General features: G+C 36.5%; 1 protein-coding gene across 1 annotated transcript in view; it reads left to right on the top strand.

Moving 5' to 3' along the window:
* Positions 1–8011: 8011 nt before the first annotated feature.
* The window catches only part of LOC144956354 (uncharacterized), a 36554-nt gene continuing 22930 nt past the window's right edge, over positions 8012–21635 (top strand). Inside the window, exons 1-3 of the mRNA XM_078886851.1 lie at positions 8012–8174; positions 15897–16626; positions 17575–17647. Of these exons, the coding sequence (XP_078742977.1) occupies positions 15928–16626; positions 17575–17647 (772 nt within the window). The 5' untranslated portion in view covers positions 8012–8174; positions 15897–15927. The remainder of the gene's footprint in view (positions 8175–15896; positions 16627–17574; positions 17648–21635) is intronic.

Genomic DNA, 21635 nt, shown 5'->3' with positions numbered 1-21635 from the left:
GCATTTGTAGTCCAGCTTTCGCATCCGTAGAACAAGATTGGCCACACGTAGCACTTCAAGACTCGGAATCTAATCCCGAACGACATCTGTTTGTTTTTCAAAATGTTTCCCAGGTCCATGAAGGCCTGTTTGGCTTGAGTTATTCTTGCTCGTATGTCTCGGTTACATCTTCCATCTGTTGTCACTATTGAACCTAGGTATTTAAAACTTTCTACGTTGGTAAGTTGCTCGCCTTGAATCGTTATATTGCAGGTGTTGTTGTTTTCGGGGTTTTTCTGTATTACCAAGCATTCTGTTTTGGTGATATTCACTTCCATTCCCTTGGCTTCACTATCTACTACCACTTTGTCAACAATCTTTTGAAGTTGGATTTCTGATGTTGCAATGAGTACCGTATCGTCTGCGTATCTTATATTATTTATGTTGTGACCTCCTACTTTTATTCCCTCCATATTATTTATGCCCCTCATGATTGTTTCTTGGTATAGATTAAACAGATCTGGTGAGGCAACACACCCTTGACGGACTCCTTTCTTAATAGGAATGGAATTTCCTGTAGAGTTTCCGATTTTGATAGATGCCTGCTGGGTGTAGTATAATGTTTGCATGAGTCTGAGGTCTTTCTCATCAGCGCCAATGGAGTGCAGTTGTTTTAGTATTTCTTCGTGGCGTACTCTATCAAAAGCTTTTTTGTAGTCGACAAAACAGAGGTATAGTGGGGTCTGAACCTGTATAGCTCTTTCACTTAAAACACGGAGGAGGTATATTGCGTTCCTTGTCCCTCTGTCAGGTTGGAATCCATATTGATCTTCTGCGATTTCGGGGTTAATCTTATTCCTTAGCCTGTTGATAATTATACGCAACAGTATTTTGTTGATGTGACTTATTAAACTTATCGTTCTAAAATTTTCGCATCTGACTGCACCTGCTTTCTTTGGTATTGCTATGAAAATAGAGTTACAGAGATCTTCTGGAATTTTCCCAGTATTGTATATATTGTTGAATAATATGTGAAGTTCATCAATTGCTAGATCTCCTAGGCTTTTTAATACCTCTACAGATATTTCATCAGAGCCTGTTGCTTTACCATCCTTCATTCGTTCCATGGCATGTTCAATTTCACTTTTGGTGATGTTTGGTCCCCTTAATGGTTCTTTGAATTTCAGTGGTGGTTCATTTCTATTTGGATCATTGTACAGTTCGCCTATGTATTCTACCCATCGGCTTTCTATATGTTGTTCTTCAAATAGCCGTTCCCCTTGTTTGTTTTGGATACAACTTCCTGCTGCTTTGCTTTTCCTTTTCCCTGATAGTTCTTTTATTCTTTGGTGAGCTTGTTGGGGGTTGGGTTTGTATTCTCTTTCGATTTCGCAGCATTTCCAGTCTAGATAGTTCTCGTGTGCATCAATGCATTTGGATTTAATGTGGTTGTTCAATGTTTGGTATTCTGCAGACCCTCTGTTGCATTTTCGTCTTTCTTCAAATAGGTTTAGAATTTCATTTGTCATCCATTCCTTTTTGCTGTTTGTTTGAGCTATTGGTAAATGCTTTTCTGTAGTTGCTTTGACACACTTTTGGAATATATCAAATTGTTTTTCACATTTTTCGCATTTTTCGTTATCAGGTTCACTTTGGCTTTGTATCATGAGTCAGATACCACTAGGTTGTTAAAACCGTTGGGTCAGGTCTAATTTTATCAGAGATTTATGATCATGAAGGCAAGATTACATAACCAATGTCGATTAGCTTTTAAAAAATGGGTTTTATTTACCTTCTGGTGAACTCATTTGATCAATATTTCCTGTATTTAACTTTTTGATCACATAAGAAAAGTCTAATATACATTGAATATTTTTTAATGCCTCTAGATTTCACTTTAAAGTCAAATAAAATATCTGATCACAAATAAAAAATTTGATAATTCGATCAATAGAGAGAGCTTTTCAAAATTGTTGGCTTATCATTCCTCAGGCAAAATTTAGATAAGACATCATTTCACATATCATGGTGTTTCCTATGAATTACATAATCCTAAAAAGCTTCTTCTTCATAAAAAAAACGTCTGAAATAAAATTAGGTAATCTAAGGATCAGAGAGGTTTAGTTTTCATTTCAATCCAAGGTAAATCTGTAAAGAGTTGTAGGACCAGGCCCCTCTTGATCATTACCCCCAAAATAGATTGAACTAACAGGGATGTGTATAAGTATAAAACTGTAACAAAACCCCACGACCCCCCACAACACATACAAAAACTTAAACACAGTTTTTTCATTTTCATTTCTCCTGAGCCAAGGGAAACTAGTTGCTCATTTTAGCTGCACAGATTCATTCAATCGCTTCCCCCCCCCCTTTTATTTTTAAATATTTTTTTATTTTTTTTGAGCGAGTCTACTCTTTTCTCCTTTTTTGTTTGGCCTTGTTCCGTTTCTGATCATGAATTTCTTAAAATTATTATTTATCTTTTTTTTCATAAAAAAATATTGTTGTTTTTTTTTTTCCTCTATCGGTCTGGGAATAATAGACCTGTAAATGAGCTCTATAAAAATTGACTGAAACTCTTCGACAAACTGAAGATTCAATTATTTTTTTTAAAAATAAGGGCATCATTGGAGAGGAGAGTGATAAATACAATATATCAAAATAGTGGGTGTTATTTCTTACTGCAAGTATGACTGCCATAATTTGATGTAGAAGGAATGCTAAATAAGCATGTCATTCATCATATAGGTAAAGATGACTTCATCAAAGTCATATTCCTGCCTCTGGAATTTTTTTGACAGAAAAATAATCACCATTATCATCTTTAACTTCTAGCCATGACCAATTGAATTTATTCCCCACGGGACTCACATCTTTATCGATGCTCGACAAGTCTGAATTGCGATCCACGAACAGCTCAGCCATTGTGAGAACATTAGAATAATGTAGCAATGAGCAAACTTGATTTTCAATCAGTAAATGACAGAGAAAAAAAAAACTTAAATAAATATGACTTCAGGCCAATACACTGAATTATTAAGTAGAAGTGAATTATCAAGAAGAAACTTCGGCAGGCGTAGCGGAAAAATTCAAAGAATCGAAATGAAGGTAAATCGCCACAAAACAGCAAGCTCGCTTGGGCTTGAGCAAAACAATGCCAGAAAACGTCCTGATTAATTATTACGGGAATTAATTAGGCTACTTACCATTGTTCCTTATGATCAGGTACTCAATCAGTGAAGAAACGGTCAACCAGTTTGTTTACAACGTGAGGCAATCGAAATGTGCTTGTAGCAATCTATCCTAACTTTCGATTTGAAGATGTCTACATAACGGACTTGCGGTCGCAATTCTTGCATACTTTTGAGACTCCCCAGGTAAATGTGGTCAATTTTGGCTTAGATGAAACCGTGAAATTTATCTCTCGGTGGCTCAGTTAAAATTGGCTACAGTTGGGAAAACGACGGTTTGGAAAGTGAAAAAATAATTTAACGAAGGATGTGTGAAAATACCCAGGGAAGTGTTCAGACACGCCTTTTATAAAAAGCGTCGCTTTGTCTTGGCAATATATACATCGTTAATATAAACGGTCCCCATGAGCTATGCGTAGCGCTGTGGAACACTCCTAATTATTTTACGGTCATTCGACTACGATTTGTGAATTCTTTCTTTTTTTTATTTCTTTCTTTCTTTCTTTCCTTTTTTAAATATTTGAATTTGACAAATTGACTGATTTCAGTTAATTGACTGAGAATTTACAGGTCTAGAATAACCAATTTTCGTTATTGGCAGACCCTGTCTGGGAATAATCATAGCGACGACGAAAATATCAGACCGCACTCCATGCATTTTACAATAAAATATGTTTTCTTTCACACAGCTACCGACCAAATAAGGCGAAACGGCTTGGAAGATCCAAAACGTCATACATGTAGTTTGACACCTGCCAAATATCAAAGATGCGAGAAGGGGTTGAGTGGGACATTTTCTTTTCCCAGACATTCTCATTTTTTCACCCTTCCTCCCTCTCTGCAATTCCTTCTCCCATCGACTCTCAGCAAAAACAATAACAAAAAGTCTTATGTGGCAAAAACGGCTACCAACTTAAATCCCTCAAACAACACAAGATATTGAAAATCGGTGGCAGAGACCCTTTGCCTTTGTCTTGTTCCTTTTCCAGTTCCAGTGTCCAGTCATGAACAGATAATGAATGAGAGAATGAAGACTGTTTCGAAATCTATTATCAGGTCAGGAAAGAGCGAGAGTCAATAAAATATGACAAACGGTGAAAGCTACGCACCACGAAAGATGAGGATTAAAAAAAAAAAAAACAACTTTTGTTGAGATTTCAACTACTGAGGAGGGGGGTGTCTGCTTTTTTTTTTTTTTTTTTTTTTTGTTCCTTTCTGTTTTGTTTTTCGGTCAAGTTATGACTGACGCTGACACTGACACACGTTCTAGACTGTAAACGTTACCCATAAAATGTCATAAATTACGAAAAGTGTGATCTCTCACAGAGTATTCGAATCACTCACTGAATGAGCATGAAGCAGACATGAGTGAAAGAAACGTAAACTCTGTAAGTGAGAATCGGCGAGTGAAGCTGTACTGTAACTGTAATGACTGACAGCAGTCAAATTGCGAAGTGAAATGAAAACAAATAAACAAAGCATTCTAAAATTAGAGACATCCAAAGTTAAATACCCGAACGCTATTATGGATTAACATTGAACTAAATCGTTTCCTGCTCTCAAAACTAATCGATACAAATTACAAACTCAAACACTGAAATTGGTATCTTACCTTTGCATGAGTTGTACTGCCATTCTTTGCTGGTGATCAGGAACTTTAGCAGCCGGACAACGTTGCGCACAAAACAGGTCTCCCGTTTTTGTCGTTCAAATTGTAGATAATACACAGTCAGTTAAAAACAAATACGTACAAATAAAATAGTTATTTATTTAAATTCTTTGTATATGGCTAAATTATTCCGAAAACCAGATTTCAAATAGTTCTTGTTTTGTTCACACAAGTGCATTGATTTTGGAGAATGAGATTGTCCGTGGTCTAAAAATAGACCGACAATAATTTTTGATAAATTTTACGATTTGTTTAATAAAAAATCAATATTTAGATATTATTTGACGCGTGATCGAGTATTTATGAATATGTGTTTCTTTTGCCACATAACAGCCAAATTTTAAAGGTTATTTTTTTTTCTATAATTTACATTGGAACGTGAGCTGTCAAGACAGGAACATGTGGTTTGCCATGTGCTTCGAGACCTTGTTTACGTCTGGGGCAGCTAATTTTACTGCATAGCAGGGGCGGTAAGCCCAGAGCAAAAGCCATGGAAAATCAGTAATCAGAAACCCTGACTTTCCCTGACATACTTGGCGGTGCTGCACTGCGGATGACGTCTGGGTTATTCCAATCTTCCCCTGGAATAGGCACTAAAGAACAAATTATGTCCAATTCGAAATAAATAACGAAATTAATTTAATCTTTTATTTAAAATCGCAACGATAGCACTATCTATTTAATAATCTCACAATTCACTTTTTGATTCGTAATTTTCGTGTTTTGTGACCAAGGCTTTTTTTTGTTTTGTTTTTGTTATCGTATTTTTTTTTTAAATTACATATAAGTATCAGGCAAGGACAACTATACTCCTTGGTATCCAGGCTATAAGTTTAGGCTGTCATTATCCCCAGTAGGTGTCTGGGGATAACAAAAATTCCAAATTGGTTATCCCCAGACACCTGTCTGGGGATAACGAAAAGGCTGGGCTTTCATTATCCCTAGACACCTGTCTGGGGATAATGAAAGTTCGTTATCCCCAGATATATATTTGCAACTCCGCTCTTTTAAACAATTATCCACATTCTAGAATATGGAATGTTTGCGAATGCACATAGAAATAAGGAAAGTTAATAAAATATCTATAAAATTAACCAACATTAAATCAGTTGTTACTACATATACACAATATGCGTCGATTTCGAAGTGGGTGTCAAGGCCGAATGGTTTAGTCGTCTGCCCTGGAAGTGTTACCAGAATCGACGTTGTGGGTTCGAATCCTGGTTCCGCCACTTTTTTCTTTTAAAATTCCGTCTTCTTTTTACAGAACGTTGCAAGGGATAAATGTCCCATCCATCCTCCCCCCCCCCCCCTCCCCCCCCCCCCCCACCTTTGTTTTTTTGTGCGAGTCTATTCTTTTCTCCTTTTTGTTTGACCTTTTGTTCCGTTTCTGAGCATGAATTTCTTAAAAATTGATTTTATTTTTTTAAAAAATATTGTTTGTTTTTTTTCTCCTCTATCTGACCATTTGGTCGCTCTCTGAATATTTCTGTTTGTTTGCTTTTTATTTATCCTTTTTAGTCACTTTTTGAGATCGGAGTGGTGACAAATATGACAATTTGCTAGAAACTAGAAAGGAACTAAGAGAGAGAGAGAGAGAGAGAGAGAGAGAGAGAGAGAGAGAGAGAGAGAGAGAGAGAGAGAGAGAGAGAGAGAGAGAGAGAGTTTTTTTTTAAAAAAGAGGTGGGGGGAGGATGGATGGGACATTTATCCCTTGCAACGTTCTGTAAAAAGAAGACGGAATTAAAAAAAAAAATATGGCGGAACCAGGATTCGAACCCACAACGTCGATTCTGGTTAAACTTCCAGGGCAGACGACTAAACCATTCGGCCACGACACCCACTTCGAAGTCGATGCATATTGTGTATATGTAGTAACAACTGATTTAATGTTGGTTTTATTTTTATAGATATTTTATTAACTTTCCTTATTTCTATGTGCATTCGCAAAATTCCATATTCTGGAATGTGGATAATTGTTTAAAGGAGCGGGTCATTAGTTGGGGATAAATTTTTATAATCTGGGGATAACGAACTTTCATTATCCCCAGACAGCGATAAGTTTAATGAAGGCTAAAATGTGAGCTCAGCTCCTATTGATAAATGATAGTCTCCTTGTTTCAAAGAATGCTTTACAGGATGTGGTAACGATCATCAAAAGAAAATGACATGTTATGAGTTTGAGTTTGTATTTTTGGTCTTAAACCATGTAGTTGAATGTGGAGACTTAGTAACGAACGACCGCTCCTCCACAGATAACGCTCCCCCTTACCTCTTTTTCTAAGGGACAATGAGGATTGCCAGCTTGTCGTATTTTAAATTCTAAGCTTCAAAAAGATTTGAATGTGTGTAGCCTTTTTTGTTCGTTGTTGTTGTTGTTGTTGTTGTTGTTGTTGTTGTTGCAGCATTAGTTTGACATCAGAAAATTATATACCCGGCCTTGTATTTCTTGGGAAGAATAATATATATGCAGTTGCAAAATGTCACCTAGTTAATAGATTAATCAAATAATCACACATAGTTGTTCACATTTTTTAACCGTGGCCTTCGTAAACTCAGGGCCTAATGCAAACCCGAAAAAGTTCGTCATAAAAGAAGACGAAGATCACGGAGTTGCCATTGCACTGTGACGTCCCGGGTTCGAGCCCGGTTTCAGGTACTTTCGTTTTCTTTCAGCAAATTTGCTCACTTTGGACAATATGGGTGATTCAAATTGACATCAGACATCTTGTTTGATGGATTATCTATATTCTTTCAAGGAATACATAGGCAACGATATCTAATGGAATCTGATTTTATATTTTTATTTTTAAAAAAGCAGGCCTCAAGTTTACGAAGGCGACGTTTTAACCCGATAATCGGTGAAAATGGAGATTGAAGAAAAAAAACAAAAACAACAAACACCCAGAAACACAGAGACACTGAAAAACAAACGCACAGGTCATCGTGTACAGACAAGGGCTTCTTGGCACAGGTCCATTGTAATATTATATGAATAGGCCGAAATTAGCGATGCTGTTAATTTGGATGGAAGGAAGAGTGATGCCTTGAAAAAAAAAAATTGACATTAGGTGTCCAAGTCATATTCCAAGTTCCCACGGTTATTTGGTACTTTTGTGAAAATCTATCTGCCTTCTTTCTTTCCAACTGCTTAAACTGAAAACTGAAACTTGAATGAAACTGAAAATTGAAAATATGAAACTGGCGACGAGCATTGGACTGTTGATAGTCTAATAGAATATTATAATTATAAATGAATAAATAGAAAGACGGAGAAATGTGTTAAAAAGCAGCGTCTTCTTCTTCTACCACTGTTGCGGTCCGAACCTTGAAGTGTAAGTAAGGTTTAGTGCCGTTCTTCATGGAAACGAAAGTCGGCCAAACCCTCACCTCATCCATCATTATCATTTCTAATTTCTAATCTCCAACTCCGGACTCCCGACTCCTAGTTCAAAAGAAAAAAAAATAAAGAAAAGATAGGTCATATTCGTCCCCACTCCGATCTCAAAAAGTGTCTAAAAAGAATAAATAATTAAAAAGCAAACAAACAGAAATATTCAGAGAGCGACCGAATGGTCAGATAGAGGAGAAAAAAAAACAAACAATATTTTTTTTTAAAAAATAAAAACAATTTTAAGAAATTCATGCTCAGAAACGGAACAAAAGGCCAAACAAAAAGGAGAACAGAATAGACTCGCACCAAAAAAAAAAAAAAAAAAAAGAGGTGGGGGAGGATGGATGGGACATTTATCCCTTGCAACGTTCTGTAAAAAGGAGACGGAATTTAAAAAAAAAAAATAAAAAAAGTGGCGGAACCAGGATTCGAACTCACAACGTCGATTCTGGTAAAACGTCCAGGGCAGACGACTAAACCATTCGGCCATGACACCCACTTCGAAGTCGACGCATATTGTGTATATGTAGTAACAACTGATTTAATGTTGGTTAATTTTATGTTTTTATAGGGAATGAGATTAACGGAAGAGTAGCGTCCCTTGATTTGACGTCACCGGCGGAAAAGTGAATAGAGAGAGAACGTCATGTTGATTGTCCGCATGTGTCTCTCGTCCTCGCTTCCGATGAAAGCGGCTTGAGACACTTCAAAACCAAATTGACGTTCTCTCTGTAAGGTGACGTCCAATCAAGGGACGCTACTCTTCCGCTAATCTCATTCCCTATAGCTATTTTATTAACTTTCCTTATTTCTATGTGCATTTGGAAACATTCCATATTCTGGAGTGTGGATAATTGTTAAAAAGAGCGGAGTTTCAAATATGTGTCTGGGTATAACGAATTTGGTTTTCAAATGTACACAAACAAAATTTAAGTTGTTTTGATTTCAATGAAATATCTAACTCTGAACATTATTTAAGGGGGGGGGGGGGAGGGGGGCTTCTGAAAGCTCCTCGTGCTAAGTGATACAAGGCACGACCGCAAACTCGGGGACCCAAATAATTTCTGGCCAAATTCTTTTATTTTTAAAATTATTTTTTGGCCAAAATTTTTATTTTTTAAATTATTTATTTATTTTAAAAAAAAAAAAAATTTTTAGATCTAAATCTAGATCGCTTCGAGATCTAAATCTATATATATCTAGTTCTAGATCCATAGTAAATAATTAGATCTGGACAGGATTTTGTTTTGTTTTGTTGTTTTTTTCAGAATACTAGTAGTATTAGTATACAGTATTTATAACTCACCCTATACTGGATACCACTGCGAAAGATGGAGAATAATATGTCAAAGGGCTTCTTGGTGGGTCTTCCCGTATAGCTCCCTCCACATAAATTCATCCAAATGAGATGCCAGTTGACTTGTGGACACCCAGCATATACTTGAACCTACGTTTGCAGTTCTTCCAATAACACTCAATAGTGTTGGTGCATGCGCCTGTCTGGGGGTCAACAAAGTTAGCTGTGTGGTTCACCACCAGGTGTTGGTATGGAGGTTGGCTATCCCGTTGTAAGCAGCCCAGCCGTCATTATGTATAGTGGAACCGGGGGCGATGTGCTCCTGAATAAGTGGCAACAGTCTAGCCACTGATCTGTCGTTATCCACAACCACTAGAAATCCCTGTCCCGTCTCCCTACACACACCACCAAACACCCACCGTTGCTCAACAACTCGGCTCACATTGTTTTTCCTTTTGGCCACTAAACTTTCGTCGATCTTGACTGTAAGGGATGGACCACCTATTTGGTACGGTTTGTAGAGAATTATAAAAGCCTTACGATATCAGTTATTGTTCTTACGTTTCACTGTTATGTATTTGTTCACAGATGATGCAATTGTCTTTCTTCTTTCATAAACCACCACGAACAAATGTCTCTGAAGAAACAATACAGTCCACTCCGGATAATCGCAACTTTTGGTTAATCGCAACATTTCACAAGAAACAGAATTAATTCTATATAAAAGTCACTGGTTAATTGCAACACACTTCGGTTAATCGCAACAAATTTTTGACCCCAAGAAGTGGCAAATTCAATAAATCAATCAAACAAAATCTCATGATTACATTTGTGACCCTTTGTCTCAAAATGGTATTAAGTCGGGTTGGTTAATATGTTGAAAATTGAATTTATAGCCAGAAATATCAGACTTGTGTTGAGTTTATATGAGTTATTGAGGAGAATGGCAACCATATTTTGTGGTGCTAATGCCAACAATTTATATTTTTGACCAGTTTAACATTCAATTAGACTTTTAAGCTTCTGGTTCATTCCGACATAATACCATTTTGAGACGATTGGTCACATTTCATCATGGGTGAAATCGTGACAGGTATAAGAATCAAGAGTGGGCGGGGTTTAATGCTACTGTAGTGTGTCACCACTCTATTAGCCTGTGGTGGACTACGTACAATGTTTACAACAATTAATTTACCATATATGGTATGAAACTGATCAGTGGTCGAATGACGATTGCTATAAAAGCTTACAACTAGCGGTGAAAACAGCCCCCCATTATTTTATCTGAAATCGACCAAAGATACCGCAGCCACAGGCGGTCCCAAGATCGTGTAAACTCGGAGGGAAAATGTTGCAATAGTGGACAGGAAACTCAACTCGGTTAATCGCAACTTCGGTTAATCGCAACATTTTCGCTGATCCCAATGTGTTGCGATTATCAGGAGTGGACTGTACCATTGTATAACTGAATTTTCACTTACTCTGTACTATTTAGAATCGACTCCTTGAAAGCCCACAAAAGGAGCAGCTCAACAATGTTCCTCAGAGGAAGACACTGATGTTCAAAGAACGATCCTTTCCTTAAGGGAACTTTGATACTCTTGTGCCATTACCTGTTGTCACTAGTGTCACTTTTCTTTATTCAAGTGGTAACTCGATTGCAAGTCGCACAATTTGGTGGGGTTCTTGTTAATACACTGTTCGTCTGAAGAAAGAGAATAGCGTCTTCTTCTGTCCTCGCATGTGCATATAACAACTGTAACGCCATTACGAGAACCAAAATGCTGCGGCGCGAAAAACACAAACACACCAGACAAAAAAAACTTGGAAAAAAACCCCACGTGAAATCCAAATGATTGAACACGTCAAAAAATATATGTTTATTTGTTCAAAAACGTATAAAAACATTATACATTCAATTCGCATATATAATACATATTATGTACATGTACATACATAATAATAATAAAACACATAAATTTTTAGAAAGTGCTGGTCAAGAAAAAGAAAATGCTAATCTGGCATACAACAATAAGCAACATCCGGTGTCATCATTCCAGGATGGTGGCCGACCGTATAAACTAAGCAAGAGAGACTCAGGTCCCCGAGATTGCGGAAACAACCCAAATATTCCTTCAACTAACCCTATGGCCATTCCACGTCAAGTGGACCAAGGGTGGGAACCACACCCCTTTTGATTTTCCTCAAACTTGGCTCAATTGAAGATAGTTATGAAACATGAAGAAAACCAAATTTTCAGTTCAGATATGGATATTTGAATTTTAAACAATTTTTAAGAATTTGTCTCCAAACGCGTCAAAATCAGATTTGCTTGTGGGTCCATTTTAGATAGACTATAACTTTTTTATTAATCAAGTTAACTCTCTCAAATTTGGTAATCCTGTACAACTTTTAGTATTGATTACAATTATTTGAAGAAAAATGAAAATATTTATCAACTTTTGGAGTTATCTGTCCTTGAATATGGCTCCCCATGCTGTTCGGCAAAAAAATGAATTTTTTCAATATTTTTCATCGTAAAAATCACCGTAAAGGTCCTAAATATCTCAATCTTAAGTTCCAAAGGGGCATAACTCAATAAATTATTTAAACCTCCAAAATCGACTTATATTACACTACATAGATAACAAACTAAGCTTAAAATATTTGGCTTATGACAAACTCTTAAAAGCTAATAAATTCAATGCTTTCAGTTTATTTATTTTTGAAAAAAGTGCGAAATAATGCATTAACAGTTCAATAGTTGTAGATTACACACTCATTCAGATATATCAGGGTGGCATGAATGAAAGAAAATATCCAGCTCCTTTAGATTTATCATTTTGTGTTGGAATGTTCTCCAGTAAAAAATAGCATGTAAAATAAGTGAGCAAGTTAAAGAAGGAGAAAGGACTTTTTGCTGAACCCGATTCTAAAAGAGGTAAAAGAATAACAGATGAGATTAAAGAAAAGGTAATTTAATTTTTATAACAATAATGAATATTCGCGGCTGTGTCCTGGAAAGAACGAAAGTGTTTCAGTCACAATTGATGGGGGAAAAACTAAAGTGCAAAAGCGTTTGATTTTTATTAATTTGAATGAACTACACGCGGAACCTTTCAAAAAGTACTCTCAATAACTCAATATGATATTGGTTTATCACAATTCTATGCGGAAATTCCTCTTTCGGCATTGAAATTCCTACGAGTGGTGTCTGAAATTCCTGTGAGCCAAATTTACAGTTGGTGTCTCACCTCACAAAAATTCTTTTGAAGATAATTTTACTAAGAATAAGAAATAAAATACGACCTGAAATTGGGGAGATGCAATTTGGTTTTGTTGAGGACAAGGGTACCAGAAATGGAATATTCACATTATCAATGCTGATGGAAAGATGTATTGAAGTAAATAAAGATCTGTATATGTGTTTCATCGACTATTCAAAAGCCTTTGATAAAGTACAACACGAAAAACTATTCAAAATTCTATCATCCTTGGACATTGATGGTAAAGATTTAAGAATATTACGGAATTTGTACTGGGAACAAGAAGCAGCAATGCGTGTTGACAACGAACTAAGCAGTTTTACACCTATTAGAAGAGGAGTTAGGCAGGGGTGTGTTTTGTCTCCAGATTTATTCAACCTCTATAGTGAAATGATATTAAGAGATATCGAACATAAGAAGGGGGTGTGTATTGGAGGAAAGAATGTAACAAATCTGAGGTATGCAGATGATACGGTTCTACTGGCAGAATCTGAACATGAACTACAAGAATTACTGGATGTTGTAGTCAGGAGTAGTGAAAATATGGGACTGGAACTGAATATATCTAAAACAGAATGCATGACGGTATCTAAAATAATAACCCACCAGCCTGTGTAATAACAAGCAGAGGACAAACAATACAACAAGTTGAATGTTTCAAATATTTAGGCTTCAATGTAACATCCAATGGAAAATCAGATTGTGAAATAAAGAAAAGAATAGGTATGGCGAAGAATGCATTCAACCAGCTGCATACAATTATGAAAAACAGGAATATTAGCATGAAAACAAAAATCAAAGTCCTGGATTGCTATGTACTGTCTGTGCTGCTATATGGTTGTGAGAGCTGGACCATAAACAAGACCATGGTTAAAAGACTGGAGGCAGTGGAAATGTGGTTTTACAGAAGAATGATGAGGGTGTCATGGATGGAAAGGAAAAGAAATGAAGAAATTTTAGAAATGGCAAACAGAAAAAGATCACTGATAACAAAAATCATCAAACGCCAAATGGAATTTTTAGGGCACATTATCCGCCACCCTGGTTTGGAAATACTCGCCTTGACTGGAAAGATGAATGGAAAAAGAATAAGAGGAAGACAAAGAATAACGTATTTGAAAGGGATAAGAATTTGGACAGATGAAGCTGAGAAAGGTGGCGCTGCTTTAATAGAATTGGCAAGAGATAGATCAGCTTGGCGGAAGATGACCTCCGACGTCTGCTTCAGATATGGAACTACATGAGATGAGTCTCTGCTCATAAGTATCTTCAATTGAGCCAAGTTTGAGGAAAATCAAAAAGGATGTGGTTCCCAATTTCCGAAAATTTGGTCCACTTGACATGGAATGGCCCCCTAATAAAAACATAAAGGCTAAAGGAAAAGTGTCAATTGCCAAGGAGTGAACTCTACTCTTGGCCTTGGTCGGTCATCAACTGCCAAGGAATCAAATTGGAACTCTTCAGCTGTATACAGTGATTTCAGTCGAGCCTTGATTTGCGCACACATACGAATCTCGAATCCCGTCACTTTCTGCCAATCATTCATTACTTGATTTTATTATAGTCGGATAAACATTTAAGTTGTTTAATTTATTTTTACTTGAAAATTTAAAATAAAGTATATTTTGGCCCTGAAATCAACCGCTGACTCATAGCCACCTTAAGCGCTTGCCTATCACCCAAAACAAACAACCCACAGATCCTGAGCATTACTCACAATTTTAACACAGATGATTGAAAAAAAAATACATCGTGTTGTCAGGTTTTGCGATGCAATTCTTTTAATCTGTGTGTCAAACATACATATGCATCAGGCCCATTTAGTGAGTATTTTGAGAATTATTTGTATGTTTGACATGTACCAATGGTATCCTCAGGCCTTTTCATACCATGAAATGAATAGTCAAGGGGGTGAAACGGGGTAAATGTCAGGAAATATTTTGAATGGTTAATGCTTAGGCTTAGTCATGGGTGAACCATGAACTATAAATTGGTTTCACTGACCTCTCCAATGTTCGTGCAATTCAGTTATTTCATGTCTTTTGATTGATTTCATGACAAATGTTTCACTTTTATATTTTGTCATTCTGAAGAGATGCAGACAATGCATTGGACTCTTTCAGCAAGAAAAAGAAAAAAACATTTAGTATTCAGAATATATACTATAATAATCAACATTGGCTTAACTTGCGGTGACGTGGTCTTGTGGTATGACACTCGCTTTCGGATTCGAAGGTCTTGGGTTCTAGATCGCTCAGCGCACAGTTGAGTCCTTGGAAAGGTCTCTTTACTCACATTCTCTCACCGCACTCAGATGTAAAATGAGTACCTGACCATTCACAGCATTGTCCCCGTCTGATAAAAGTTGTAATATTGCCTAACAGGCTCATGCTTCATTCTACATGTTACGTTTTGCTGTTGGTTTGGGACCCTTTGTAGAGTAATAATAAATGTTGGATTTTGTCTCTGAATCCCTGTAGTAATTCGACTCTCGAGTCTTTTCATTGACCAAAAAATAGTCTCTCCAATCCATCATAATAATCAGAACTCAGACATAGCTATGGCATAGATCATATGTAATTCTCACATCCTCTCTATGAAATTAATCAGTCATGCACAATACATACAATTATAAAAGAAAGAAAATATTTCTTTTAAAAATAATCACAAGGTACTGGAATGCCTCGTTAAGATGAAATGGAAACGGCATCAACACAGTTGAGTGTTTTAAAACTTACGACAAAAGCATTCAACAAAATGCAGCTCTTGTCATTCTTTGTGTTGGCTGCAAAAAAGAAGAAGTTAACTTTAACTTCAAATATAAGGGATTTTAAAGATCTCTCTGAAAAAGTTACATTCCTGTTATTCCTGGGTTTATTTAGTTTCTACCCCCTCCCACCTCCACCCCCAAAATGTCTATTGACTGGGTTTACCTACAATGTTATGTAACCAAGTCCACAGACTATCAGTTCTATATTTTTATGGGTACAAATGTGTATGTTGATTTTTAAATTTTTTATTATTGTACTTTTTAAACATGAAATTTTGTACATTATTTCCTAATTAGTTGTTCTTAATCTATTTTGAAATGAATGAACAGATGCTGACGAATTTCCAGTCAAGAAGAAAAGATGGAGGACTCTTTCTGCTATGGTAATGACAGCAACTTTTCTACAATTCCATCACACCTAGATAATGTCCAAGATCATGATTCTACAAATACCAATACGCATCATCATCAAACTCCCTTCCCATCATCATATTTGTTAGAAGTTGACAATGCTGAACAGGCTTCAACTGGACCGTCAACTGAAAGTGGCACAAATACCGAAAACGTTCCATCGTATAATTATTCTTTCTTGGAGACTGATATCAAGCCTCTTGCCAGTCAAACAGATAATTCCTCATCTAACCCAACCGAGCATAGAAATGTCTTTGACTATGTCAGCAAATTCTTTGTTCACAAGATGGAATTGGATGATGTATCTTCAGAGACTTGTGTCTCAGACGTGAAGGTTGATTGTTCAGATGAATGTTCAGATTCCACCACCACAAGGACTTTCACAACAGAAAATACATTAAGTAATGTCAACAGCAAGGATGATGAATTTCTGTCTGACAATTATTCTCAATATTCCTCGAACACCCAGAAAAAGCTTACAAAATTAAAATGTGAAAATCTACCTGAAATTGACATGCAATTTTCTGAAAATATCCATACAAACCAAGGCAGCACTGATGCCCCTAAAACTTCATCTGGTGCTCAGGAGTCGTTCAATGATATTAAGCATTTAGAGAGAAATCAAAGCACTTCATTGGAATCTGAAACGGTAAGAAAATGATTTGGGTAACATTTTATCGTTATGTTTACATGTCTGTTATAAGCATTTTCTTTAGATATACTGTCAATGCTGTGTTATCATGATATTAGTAAAAGTTAAAGAGGAACTAAAGTTTTTTTGTAGTTTTCATACATAATAGAATTTATGTAATGTGTAATATACATTTTCAAAAATTGCTTTCATTGCTACCCTTCTGGCAACTGAGCCGGGTCATGTGCCATGATTTAAAAATCGGATGTCTTTTGTAATTGTTTCAGGTATATGTATTGTCTTACTGATGTTTAGTTTTGATGAGAGGGAAAGTAAATCTGAGTTTTACCAGGCCACAATTTTACTGTGGTGTTAGTTATCTTGATAATCTACTCTAAACCTATAATCAGCATTTTTAGAATTCCATTTTTGGCAGGTCCATGTGTTGTAAACCTATATCCAGTGGCTGATTATTCATGTATTTTATATTGTCTTCACTGCTTTTGTATGAAGCTCAGATTTAATCCTTAAAATCCTTTCTCAGAATTTCTGGGCATTTTGGTCTGCTGTAGGCCAGTGATTTTTTCTGTTTTCCGTCTCTTATTTAAGTTTTTGGCAACATCACATCATCATCGCTATTACCACCATCATCATCCTTATTAATATTAATATACTCATGGCAATTGAATTGAAATTTTCAAAAAAATCATATTCTTGTTTGTCCATTTAATATATTGAATTTTTGTCTTTTGTCTTTCTCTTTTTTAAAAATTCTTTAAAAAATTTTCACTGTCCATATTTCTGGATTGGATTTTTATTTTCTAATCCTTGCTTCACTGACAACAACTTTAAAAAATCAACATTTCTGAATGGATAATGTGTGTGAAACTTGTTTTAGAGGTCAGTTTAATTTACCATTGGAATTGACAAGAAGTTGTAATTCCGCCTTTCCTGTTCCCTATCCAGAGATCCAACACTGAGAAGAGAGATGGCCACAGTCCGGGTACAAATTTGGATGAATCCATTCAGTGGGAAGGAGGTTGGTTGATTCATTATTTATGAAATTTTTTTTTTTTTTTTTAAAGTAGCCCTTTAAGAGTCATTTGACCCATGGAGTTGGAGTTTATCCCAGTTTTTATAGCGTGTGAAACGAACCACAGCAATTGCTTGTTATCCTTTGGGTAGGTAGTCTATCACAAAGTAATTTCCACCAGATCTAACAGACCCAGCTACCAAATCACTGCTGGATGGATATGGTGGTCAGAAAAAAAAAAGCTGGACTTTACCCAGGATCGATCTTGGTCCCTTTGTTTGGGGAGTTCTGTGCCCTACCAACATAACCACCAGGGATGCCCATGAAAATTTTTATGATAAAGAATGAATTATTCCTTTTATTATTCATTCTCAGGTAGAATCTTTTCCTTATGGTCTACCTCAAGAAAAGAGTGAGTTGCAATGCACCGCTACAAAATGAGCAAGGGGTGTTGATTTTACATGTCCATAGCGGGCAGGGAGATACTTACTGCGTCTTCTATCCCCCTATGTCTGTTTTCCAACATGCTTTCTGTCTTTGTCTTGCTACTTGGTTTTGTCCTGGCCCTGGCCGGACACTGTGGTTGGGAGGGAAACAGTCAAATGTATAAGTAGTTAAGTTTTGGGAGATGATATTTTTTTCCTCTGTTATGCACTGTATTATCTTTTGTTTACAAATTATATATGATTTGTGTACATTTGAGTGTATTCTTCTTAGTGGGGACCTGTGCTTGTGTCTGGATGAGACTTTTAGGTGATCTCAAACTAAGTATTTTGATAGTGTGCTCTTCGAATCTACATCTGTTTCCTATTTGAACCTATTCCCCTTTGTCTTCCTTTTTCTTGGGTGCTTTAATTGTAATTCTACAACTTTTAACTATCCCATTTTCTTCCTTTTTACTGGCGCTGATATGACCTAAATGTGTTGCAAGTGCCGTAAAGCCCTTAAAAACAAAAACAAAACATTTTACATGTCTGTTATAAGCATTTTACTAACAGTAGGCTTTAAATCCAGGCCTCCTGGATGAAGTGCAGAACCTTGTACACTCTGCCATTGTTTGGTTTTCCGCACAAAACCATCTCAAAGCGCTAATTTATGTATCTTATTTAGCACATTTCCATGGATTTTATTCCCTCAGCAGGCAGGCCTCATCAAACCAAATTTTCCAATCATACACAGTACAATACAAATGATCAATTCAGTTTTTCCTTCACACTAACAGTCTTACAATACCTGTCATTGCAACTCGTCAGTTAGGCTTCTCCCGTCAATGCCTATAGCAAGGTGCCTATTCACATCTGATTTTACTTAGGTATTTGTTTGTGCATACTGTCTTCAAAACCAAGGTCAGATCTTTAAGGTCATTGTCACTCATCTTGATACTGAACACACTCAGTATTGCTTTGCTTTTCATCCATATCACCAGGAGTCTTATTTTCCTCCAGAGATTGATTTTAATTTCCTTAATTCTATTCATCTATAATTGAATCAGCTGGTTCTGATATGTTCATAATTTAAGAGGGCGCATATTATTATAAAAGAAACTGGAGCACGACAATGAATTTTGAGGGGAAAGTAGTATTATAAATAGAAAGTAGTTTAAGACTTGACAAAAAATGTTTCTAGAAGGTTTTGTAGAGGGTAAAAAAGGGAAGAATACTGATCGATAACGTCAGAAAGAGGCAGTTACGCTTTCTGGGACATGTGTGGAGAAGAGACAATTGGTAACATCTGGGATGATCGAAGGAAAGAGAGCTAGAGGAAGACAAAGAATGACTTATCTAAATAACCTAAGAATGGCCAAATGTGACTTAAAAAGCAACACAAATTTCATGCGCACTGCAGAGGATCGTGATTCGTGGAGACAGCTGACTGGCAACGTGCTCAAGAGCACAAGCAACGATGGATGATGATGAAAAAAGGGAGAGGGAAACATCAGGGAATGGATGAATAAGATAAGCCAGTGACTGAATGTGGAAGGAAGGATGACGCAGGACAGAAGCTTGTTTCGGTTGGCAGTTGCAGAGGTCACGTCCAGGAGGGGATAAGCCATGAGGATGACGAGTTCAAGGGGTTCAATGGTTATTGAAACGTTATGCCGATACTAATAATTTGCAAATAACTGCACAAGGTCAGAAACCAATGGATGACTTTGAGTTGTTACTGCAAGTTAAATAAAGGAAGTTAATTATGTTAGTTGAACATCACTTCAAACAGCAACCCCGCATTAAAACCTGGAGTGGTGAACTGTTTTGTGTGTTTTTCATTAGGTTTTTGATAGTTTTCCGATTCAAAGTAATGAAATTGTTGCCTGCTTGAAGCTCAAGGAAATGAATAATAATTGTCAAACAGAAAGGAAGCTTCAATTTAATTAATGAAGACCGATAATGTAGATGTTTCGGGTCACCCCTTTGTCAACAAAACTTGATGAATGAAACGCTAAAGACAAATGAGAGATGACAGTATGACCATTCTTTCAACTCTAAATTCGTCTTCAGTATTTGATTCATCGCGTTTTGTTGACATGGGGATAACCCGAAACATCCACGTTATCTTCTTCTGTCTTCGTTAATTAAATGCTTTCATTTCATTTAACTATTCTAATTTCACTATTCTAATTTGATTCAAAATACTATAGGGGAATCAAATTTTGGCCATATTTTTGATTGGGGGTTGGATTATATGGAGGATAGAAGTTCCTTTAGAATTTTTTAAGAAGAAAATACAAACAAACTGGGAATGAAACTATTTCTTCTTTTTTTTTTTTTTAATGCCATTGCAAACAATATTACAGCTAGTATCACACCATTATCGTTGTCATCATCATCATCCTTATCATCATCATCATCATCATCACTACAACGTAAGCATTCCTATCATAACTTCAGTATTGTTATTGATATAATCACTAAGACCATCGCTTTATTATCATCAGCACCCCACCACCACATTACCATCATTTCATCATCTCTACCACTACCACTACACTTTGTCATCATCACTTAACTACACCATCATCATCATCATCATCATTGAAGATCTTTCTTTGCTTTGTGACACTCCATCAAATATTAAACAGACAATGTTACCATCACTTCTTGTTGGTGATTATTGTCACATCAGTATGTCATCCAAAGCGAAAAACCTTGGTGTTGTGCTGGACGACTGTTTCAGCATGGAACATCAATTAAACCAGATGATCAAAACCATGAATTTTGAATTAAAGAGTATCCATCGAATGAAATAATACATCCCTCTCCATTTGCTGAAGACGGTCATTTGTGCCTGATACTGTCACGCCTTGATTACTGTAACTCTCTTCTTGCTGGTCTACCTGACACAAAAGTTGAAAAATTACCAAAAAAAAAGCTCAAAATATAGCATAGCAAGGCTTGAACTAGGTATTGGTCACAGTGATTCGATGAGTGTCAAGGCGATGATGAGGGCATTACATTGGCTACCTGTTAAAGCTCGTATTGAATACAAAATTGCTCTACTTTGTTTTGATGCCATCAATTCACGAAGCCCTGCCTATATTCAAGACCTGATTGTCCCTACAACCCCACCTAAAATCTCAAGTCCTCACAATTGTATCACTTTCAAATTCCTAAAACTAATCTTAAATCAAACAATGGACCCTGCAGTTGTCCCTCAATGCTATTAGGTCTTTGGAGCTGGAGTTTATCCTATTTTCTATCGTGTGAGACAGACAATAGCGATTGCTTGCTACCCTTTGGATAGGATGCTAGTCTATTGCAAAGTACTTTCCACCAGATCTAACAGACCCAGCTAACAAATCACCGGTGGGTGGATGGGGAGGAGGGGAGGGGTCGAAAAAATAAATCTCAACCTCACCTGGGATTGATCTCAGTCCCTTTGGGTGTGAAACGAGTGCTCTACCACCTGAGCTATTGGGACTCCAACGGACGGACAATGTAATTGAGTATTTTGCCATACTCTGCAACAACACAATATTTACAAAATTGGCCAGAAA

Source organism: Berghia stephanieae, chromosome 11 (assembly GCF_034508935.2).
Source record: "Berghia stephanieae isolate SIO BIC M18660-M18661 chromosome 11, UCSD_Bste_1.3, whole genome shotgun sequence".
Lineage (NCBI taxonomy): Eukaryota > Metazoa > Mollusca > Gastropoda > Nudibranchia > Aeolidiidae > Berghia > Berghia stephanieae.
Note: the sequence above shows the minus strand (reverse complement) of the source record. Positions and strands in the feature narration are given on the sequence as shown.